At 27.6% G+C, this 7707-nt stretch overlaps 6 protein-coding genes across 6 annotated transcripts; 3 read left to right on the plus strand and 3 right to left on the minus strand.

Annotated features, from left to right (window-relative positions):
* Positions 1-36: 36 nt before the first annotated feature.
* ENU1_079410 (hypothetical protein) lies at positions 37-1545 on the minus strand (the record flags this gene model as incomplete). Its single annotated transcript, XM_008858658.1, has 1 exon — positions 37-1545. The coding sequence occupies one exon, from the start codon at positions 1543-1545 to the stop codon at positions 37-39; it is 1509 nt and encodes a 502-aa protein (XP_008856880.1).
* A 174-nt stretch (positions 1546-1719) lies between these two features.
* Positions 1720-3219, minus strand: ENU1_079420 (hypothetical protein; the record flags this gene model as incomplete). The annotated part of the gene is made up of 1 exon (XM_008858659.1): positions 1720-3219. One exon carries the CDS (start codon positions 3217-3219, stop codon positions 1720-1722), a length of 1500 nt encoding a protein of 499 aa, XP_008856881.1.
* Positions 3220-3347: 128 nt separating this feature from the next.
* On the minus strand, positions 3348-4986 carry ENU1_079430 (hypothetical protein; the record flags this gene model as incomplete). The annotated part of the gene is made up of 2 exons (XM_008858660.1): positions 3348-3668; positions 3730-4986. The coding sequence occupies 2 exons, from the start codon at positions 4984-4986 to the stop codon at positions 3348-3350; spliced, it is 1578 nt and encodes a 525-aa protein (XP_008856882.1).
* A 353-nt stretch (positions 4987-5339) lies between these two features.
* ENU1_079440 (hypothetical protein) lies at positions 5340-6632 on the plus strand (the record flags this gene model as incomplete). The annotated part of the gene is made up of 1 exon (XM_008858661.1): positions 5340-6632. The coding sequence occupies one exon, from the start codon at positions 5340-5342 to the stop codon at positions 6630-6632; it is 1293 nt and encodes a 430-aa protein (XP_008856883.1).
* Positions 6633-6777: 145 nt separating this feature from the next.
* Positions 6778-7005, plus strand: ENU1_079450 (RNA recognition motif domain containing protein; the record flags this gene model as incomplete). The annotated part of the gene is made up of 1 exon (XM_008858662.1): positions 6778-7005. The coding sequence occupies one exon, from the start codon at positions 6778-6780 to the stop codon at positions 7003-7005; it is 228 nt and encodes a 75-aa protein (XP_008856884.1).
* A 69-nt stretch (positions 7006-7074) lies between these two features.
* On the plus strand, positions 7075-7644 carry ENU1_079460 (RNA recognition motif domain containing protein; the record flags this gene model as incomplete). The annotated part of the gene is made up of 1 exon (XM_008858663.1): positions 7075-7644. One exon carries the CDS (start codon positions 7075-7077, stop codon positions 7642-7644), a length of 570 nt encoding a protein of 189 aa, XP_008856885.1.
* Positions 7645-7707: the final 63 nt, after the last annotated feature.

A 7707-nucleotide genomic window follows, 5' to 3' on the forward strand; every position in this document is an offset into this window, starting at 1 on the left:
AAAAAAAAACCATAAAGAGATTATAATAAAATTGAATTAAATTCTTTCATTCAAGAATGGAACACCAGCCTTTTGGTCGACTAAATTTAAGTTTTGGTGGAATGTAGATTCTTCAATAAATTTATAATCAAATTCAGGATATTTATCTTTATTAATTAAATAACTGCTGTCATCCCATTCAATTTCAAAATGACTTCCAACATACCCTCCCCAGAATGGTAAATGTTTATTGAGGATACAATATGGGAACATGTAATGTCCACAAAATTCTTCACTGTCATGAAGTTTAATCAATTGTTCTTCGACTGGAGTAAAGATCATACCAATAATTGAAGTAGGTAATGATGGTAATGTAATAGTATCAACTTTCTTTCCAGTAGAGTCATATTTGGTAAATGTAGCAATGTAATAATGATTCATAGGACTTTTAGAGTCAGCTTTTAATTCAGTTAAATAATAGTCATATCCAGTCTCACAAAAATGTTCTTCTGGATTAACACATTGTAATTTATATGCTTGGTATAATTCATTAACAATGGTTTTATGAAGTTCTTCATTTGTAACACATGCATCATCACAAACATACCAATTCATTGGGTCTTGTGCATTTGGACAAACTTTACGTTCTTCTTCAGCAGTTAATTGGTTCATGAAATATTTAACGCTATGAGATCCTCTTACTCCTCTTGCAGTATTAGCAATAGATGGTCCATAAACAGTATCATTCCATGAATTTTTTAAAATAAATCCACCTTTACATCCTTCATGAGTAACATATTCATCGTTATATCCAATTGTAACCATAGCATGTCCACCTTCTGGTTCAATTTCATTATGATAATTAAATTCTCCATCAGTGCTATACATTGGCATAACTATATATGCACATTTTTCAGCTAAATATTTCATATTTTCTGGACATTCAATAACATTATAAACACTTTCATCACAGAAATTTTTATATTCTTCAGTACATGGAAGATAATATTTAGCATCATGAATTAATGCACCAAAACCAATTGGAATTTTAACTTTTAATAATAATTCTTTAGTTTGTTCTTCATTATATGTAGTTAACATTTCAGTAATATTAAATTTAATTGGATTAGTTTTTAATGCTTCATCCATTCCATTACATTCAAATTGAGTATCAACAGTTGCAGTATAAGGACAAACAGCTGATGGAAGTATTTTATCATATAAAAATGGGAATGAATAAAACCAATTAATTTCTCCTCCTTCAGTTGAACCAAAAATAACGTCATCACCTGGTGTATTACAAACACTAGGATATTTTTTACATGCATCTACCATTAATATTCCAAATGATTGAACATTTAATCTAACAAATTCATCTTCTTTTAAAAACCCTTTCTTAATTCCATTTTCACGATATGAATGTTCTAACATTCCAATAATACCAAATGCCCAACATGTTCCTTTATCTAATTGATAATATCTATTTGTTGGATAATTATATGCCCATTTATTTGGTAATTTTCCATAAACTAATAATATAAATAAAAGTAAATATCCTATTCTCATGATATTTATTTTCTGTTTGAATTAACTTTATAAGTTCAAATTATGATCTAAAAATTATCTTTTTCAAATTCATTTGAATTTTTCTTTATTTCATATTTAATTCTATCTTCTTCTTTTCTCTTTTATTTATCATTCTTTATAACTAGTAAATATTTTGATTTCAAAATTATTGGATTATTGAATGTTACACCCTTCATCCTTTTCATCTTCTTTAAAGTTTTTTGGTGTTAGTTTAGAGCTTTCTATCATTTCTGAACTTTCAATTGTTCCTAGTCGTTCTTTAGCAACCATTTCTCTTTCTACCATTGTAAGATAACCTTTCTTAAATACCTTTCTTCTAATTGTATTAACGTAATTCTTAAATGTTTGTACAAATTCTTTAATGTCATTTTCTTCAAAGTCACAATGTACTGGCTTTCTTTGAGCAGGAAAACTATCTAGATATTTTATAACTTCCGTTTCTGATATTTTTCTTTTATTTGATGTTTTATTTAATCCACAAATGAATAGTAACATTTCACTTAGATTTCCTTTGTAACTTTCTTTTACCCAAATTGGTAAATGTTTAAATGAATCTTCATTAGTATAATCAAAAAATATAACTGATCCTAAAGCATTAACAAAAGGTGAATATTGTAATCCACGTTTATAATTAAGATCATATCCAACTGCTCTAACCTTTAAAAATTTATTATCAATTTCTCTATATGTTGTAGCAAGATTATCTAAATTTTCAATACTTTTAATTGGTTGATCAAATCCATTTAATAATCCAACTGCAAGTCTTCTAGCTTGTGTTTGTGTAATTTCATCTCCACAAAAAATAAGTCTAATTGTATAAGTAAGTCCCCTATCAACTTCTTGATTTATAAGTCTACGATATGGATCTTTTTCCATTTGTTTTCTTTGACTACTTTCTAATTCACTTTGAATAGGAATAAATCCTTTTTTTGGTTTTTTGTATTGTCCTGATTCAAATAATCTTTTTTCCCATTGAACTTCAAGAACATCATCTCTAAAGTTAATTTTTCTTATTGAACAAATCATTTCATTAATAAACTCATCAAATAATTGTTCTTTTCCTGGACAATAATTAAATGTTTTCATTTTCATTAAATGCAGAATTGCCTTTCTTTCTTGTGACATTTGGTTAATACTTTCTTCATTTGGAAATATACCAATTACATATGCAAAAACATTTTCTTTATTACAAAATCTTCTTGCTTCTGATAACCAATTATACACATGTCTAAATGACATATCATCATCATTTCTATATACTAAGAATATTCCATGTGCTCCACTGAATGGAAAATATGAAGTGGCTCGATTAATATTATTGTCGTATAATGTCATACTAATTCTTCCATCAAACCCATCAATTCTAACATCTTTCATAGTTGTTCCAATTTCTTTTAGAACTTGGCTTTGGTGGTTATGATAATATCCCCATAATAATTTTTTTCTATCATCTAATGTACATGGATCTCCAACAAAGACAATTTTAATAGTATATAAAACATCTTTTTCAGAAAGAGGTGTCTTTAATATTTGAATTCCTGGTGTCATATCACGTTCTTGAATTAAGCGAAATGTTTTACTCTTCTTTTTGTCTTTCTTTTTATCATCTTTTTTCTTATCATTCTCTTTTTTATCTTTCTTTAATACATTCATATTTTATTTCTTTTGAATTACAAGTTCTTAGAATTTCTCTATAGTTATTTTATAAAATGCAAATGTTTCAGAATAGGTTTCAAAGATATTTTTGTATAATATTAACTCTTTTAAACATTAAAAAGAAATCATTTGAAGAAAGCAATGAGGTTCTGGAAATATTGCATAACTTCTGGAATTTCTGAAAATACAAAACTTATTTCTTTGGCATTGTATAACATGTCAACAACATCAGACACTTTTCTAATTTTTAACACATTTAATTGATTTGATTGAATATATGTTTCCATCATGTCACTTCTGATATTTTCTCCAAGTAATAGAGCAAGAACTGGAATTTTTGGATCATGGTGGTCAGCGTATGCATTGCGGTAGTTAGCATGTTGCATGCTAATAGAATAAACGTTTTCTAAAGAACGATATTTTTTTTTAGTTTCACTCTTTAACTCCTATTTAGATGAATAATATGAATTAAAAAAGTCGAAGATTAAATAGAAAAAAGTAGCAAACGTTAAATATTTTCTTATTTCTAATATCTGAACAGAATATTGAAAGAACAGAATAAATCAGGCAACTTGAATTGAAATCACCTAAAACCATACAGTGATAAGAAACTTTAATATAAAAATTTAACATTTTAGGAGAAGGATCATATTCTAAAGATGCTTTTGTTAGCTTTTCGATAAATTGAATTTTGCTGACATAATTGTCAAGTGTTGGAGTATTTTTAGAATAAAAAAATTCAGAAAAATGGACTGTGTTCCATAGTCTTTGATTGAACATTATAATTTGTTTTGCAACAACATCACTCCTAACTTTATAAATTCGAACTTTTTTAATTCCTTTTCTACAATAAATTTTATCTATTTTAAGTCTACAATTAAATTTTTTAATTGGCTGTGGTTGAAAGCAAATTGGATCTGTGACAGATGTTGGTTGGATTTCTTTTTTAATATTCTTTAATATATTTTCACTAATAACATCGGTTTTAAATAAACATGAATTAAGTAATTTTTCAACAACAGAATTATTGGGAATTATTTCTTCTTTCATTAAATTTACCCAAGAAACAATAATACTTTGAAGTCTTAATACTCTTGTTTTTCTTTGTGTTTCAGGCATATACATATTTTCATTTAAGTCTTTACACACGTCGATTAACTTATTTAAAAAATCATCAACTGTCATATAAGAAATACATTCTATAATAAATCTAGAAATACTAACTTCATGTAAATCTAATGCAAAGTTCCAATGCCAAAAAGGAGAAATAGAAATTAAATTTCCATTTTCAGTAAATTTAATTTCACCTGATTCATTGTTAAAAATAAACGTAACATTTTCAAATAATGTATGAAGAAATTTTCTTGTATTTAATGGAGTTTTGATTGATGATGGAAATAAAACTTTATATAATTGTGAACGTCTATGAACTTGAAATAATTCTGTTACTACTACTTTAAATAAATCCCTATGTGTTTTTTCCATTTTCCAGACTGCATTCTTAATATACTCTTTTTCTATCACATCAAAGAGTTTTTCATCACAAAAAAAACGAACACCAGCTATTTTAGCGGCATTAATTAACTCCTCAGCACCTACTGAACTTTTAAATAAATTTAATACATCTTCAGGAATTTCTTCATTATATATTTCTTGAGTTATACTTTTTCTTCTAGGAGATTTGGCAGACCACCTTGCGTTCTCTTTGCCGATTTTAGATATACTCGTGTGTTTGACCATAGAAGAACGACGTCCAAATGTCATTATTAACAAAATGAAAAAACAAGATAATGTTTTACGTAATTTTAAAAAGAAGGAAGAAATTCTATAAAGATGAAACCAAAAATCAAAAATAGAGGTAACACTAAAAATGAGGAAAGCAAAGTTAAATGTTATCGTCAAGTATTTCAATGAAAAAGGTTAAAAAATGTTATTCGTCAAAACAACATTTCTTTTATTAAAACTCCAAAAAAATTGAAGAAAAACCTTTTTTGCTCCAAAAATATGATTTTGATGTGAAAAAAGAATAATTAAAAACTTAGGTTTTTTTACTATAATTATAAAAATGGATATTTACCTAAAATAAAAAAACAAAAATAAATAAAGGTTCTCGTTGAATGTCAGATCCAGCTGTAACTGCCGATATTTTAGAATACATTGATTATGTCATACAACAATGCAAAGATGACACTCATTATGAAAATATTAAATCGTACTTAGACCATGTGTTTAAATGTAGAGATGAAGTAAAGTGGGCTGAATTTGAATATTGTGTTTTATTCCCATTTAATGTATTAAAAATGAACAATACAAAAGTAATGATTAAATATCCAAAGATTGGAGACCACTCGAAAGTAAAAGAATATCTTCAGTCTCTTAATGATGGAGGGAAGAATTCATTTGAGAGAAAAGTTCTTTTTCTTCCTCTTTCTGTTCCAAAATATGCAGTTATTGAATCAACTGAAGAAATTAACAAAAGACCAGAATGGTTCAGTGTTGTTGATCAAATATGTGTTGATGAACTTCCAACCAATAAGTGCAATATAATTACTTCATTTTTTAAGAATATGTGTCCATCTCTTGAATATGACTCAATGTCTTATGTTACTTTAACTCAGAAGATATGTCAGGAGCATACAGATTGTAAGAAAGCAATTGACGAACTATTAAAACAAAATTCACAAAGCCTTGTTAATATGTTTGAAATAAAACGAAATAATGGAAAAAGCATTAAAGATAAATACGAAAATGAGACAACTATTGAAGAACAGTTTGAACAACCACTGACTGGTCCTAAAAGAGAAAGAAAAGTGTGTTTAATTAGAATGGACTATGATATTGTAAGTAAGGGAATTGAACAACGCCATCTAGAAAAGAAAGATGAAGAAAATCAAAAAGACCAAAACAACCAAATAACTTCTCATAAATTAAACAATTCCCCACATCAATCAGATTTTCGTGAAATTCCAATTCATGTATGGAATCAACCTATTATTAATAGAATGGCACCTTCTCTCCCAACTAGAGAACCAATACTTCGTAAAGAACAAGATAGAATGTTTGAACAACATCAGTCTAATGTATTTGACTCTGTACCATATAGCTCATTTGCTCCAATAACCAATGTAGAACAACATCCTTTTTATCCTCTTACTATGGAATTTTCAACAATCCCATCAAATGAAAGACAAATTAAAGATTGTGCTTTATTAAATGACTATGACTTTAAACGATATTATTCTGCTCAAACCTCACAAAATGGAGTAGAACAATTAGCACGGTCGCATCGATTAGAATCTGAAATAATGGATAGAAGGCGGAATCGTCAGATAGAAACATTTAACTCAGAAGAAAAAATTATTGACTTAACACAATCCTTTCAGCCTTCACTCTCTGGAATATTACATTGATTTTGTTTTTTTAATTTACTAAATAAAAGATGTGTTTAATCAAAAATAACAAAAATCTGAAAAAAGCTAGTCAATGACTAATAACGAACGCCAAAAACCCTATAACCCAGAAACATCGGTGTTTATTGGTAAATTACCTAAGTCTATGAAGGAAAATGAAATTAGAGAAAAGTTTATTACATGTGGGAGAATATCTCGTATGATGATGCAATACTATCCAAATGGTCAATCAAAAGGGTGTTGTTTCATTGAATTCGAAGACAAAAAAGGAGCTGAACGAGCATGTTCTAGAGATGGGTCAATTATCGATAAACAATATATACGTGTCAATATGGCAGAGAAAAAACCAATGAAACGTTTGTTTAGTTGTTAAACAAGAAAACATGTTTTAACTTAACTTACAGTAAATTATAAACATTTGCCAAAAACAACTCAAAAGAAAATGAATAATTCGTATTGTATTTTTGTTGGTAAGGTTTCTTCTATTACTACTGAAAGTACATTAGTTAAAATTTTTGCAAAATGTGGTAAAGTATTACGGGTTACTATTCCAATTTGGAGAAACACAAATAAAAGAAGAGGTTTTGCTGTTGTTGAATTTGCTTCACTTGCCTCAGTTGAAAAAGCATTAGAATTGGCTAATACGACTGTTGATGGAAAACAAATTACTGTTATGAGACTGGATGATGTTTTAAATAAAGAAAAACAACCAAAAACAAAGAAAGAAAAGAAAGACAAATCTTCAACGAAAAAACAATTAACAGAAGAAACCAAGGAAGAAAAAGAACAAGGAGAAGAAATGCAAAAAGAAGAGGGGGATATTAATTGCGATAGCCCTACTACTAAAATGGAAGAAGACGATTCAAGTGAAGATTTCTCTTCAAAAGATATTCAAAAAGAAATAAAGAAAGAAATTAAACAAAAAAGGCAAGAGGAACTTAAAGAAAAACATACCGATGAAGACGATATATTTGAACAAGAGTTATTAAAAATGGAAAGTACGGATAATTGATTGATTTTTAAATAAAATTTTCTATAAGTTTCTTTAAAAATACATTAAAAAGACATTATAAAC

This window comes from Entamoeba nuttalli (assembly GCF_000257125.1).
Source record: "Entamoeba nuttalli P19 unplaced genomic scaffold asmbl_3744, whole genome shotgun sequence".
Classification (NCBI taxonomy): Eukaryota; Evosea; order Mastigamoebida; family Endamoebidae; genus Entamoeba; species Entamoeba nuttalli.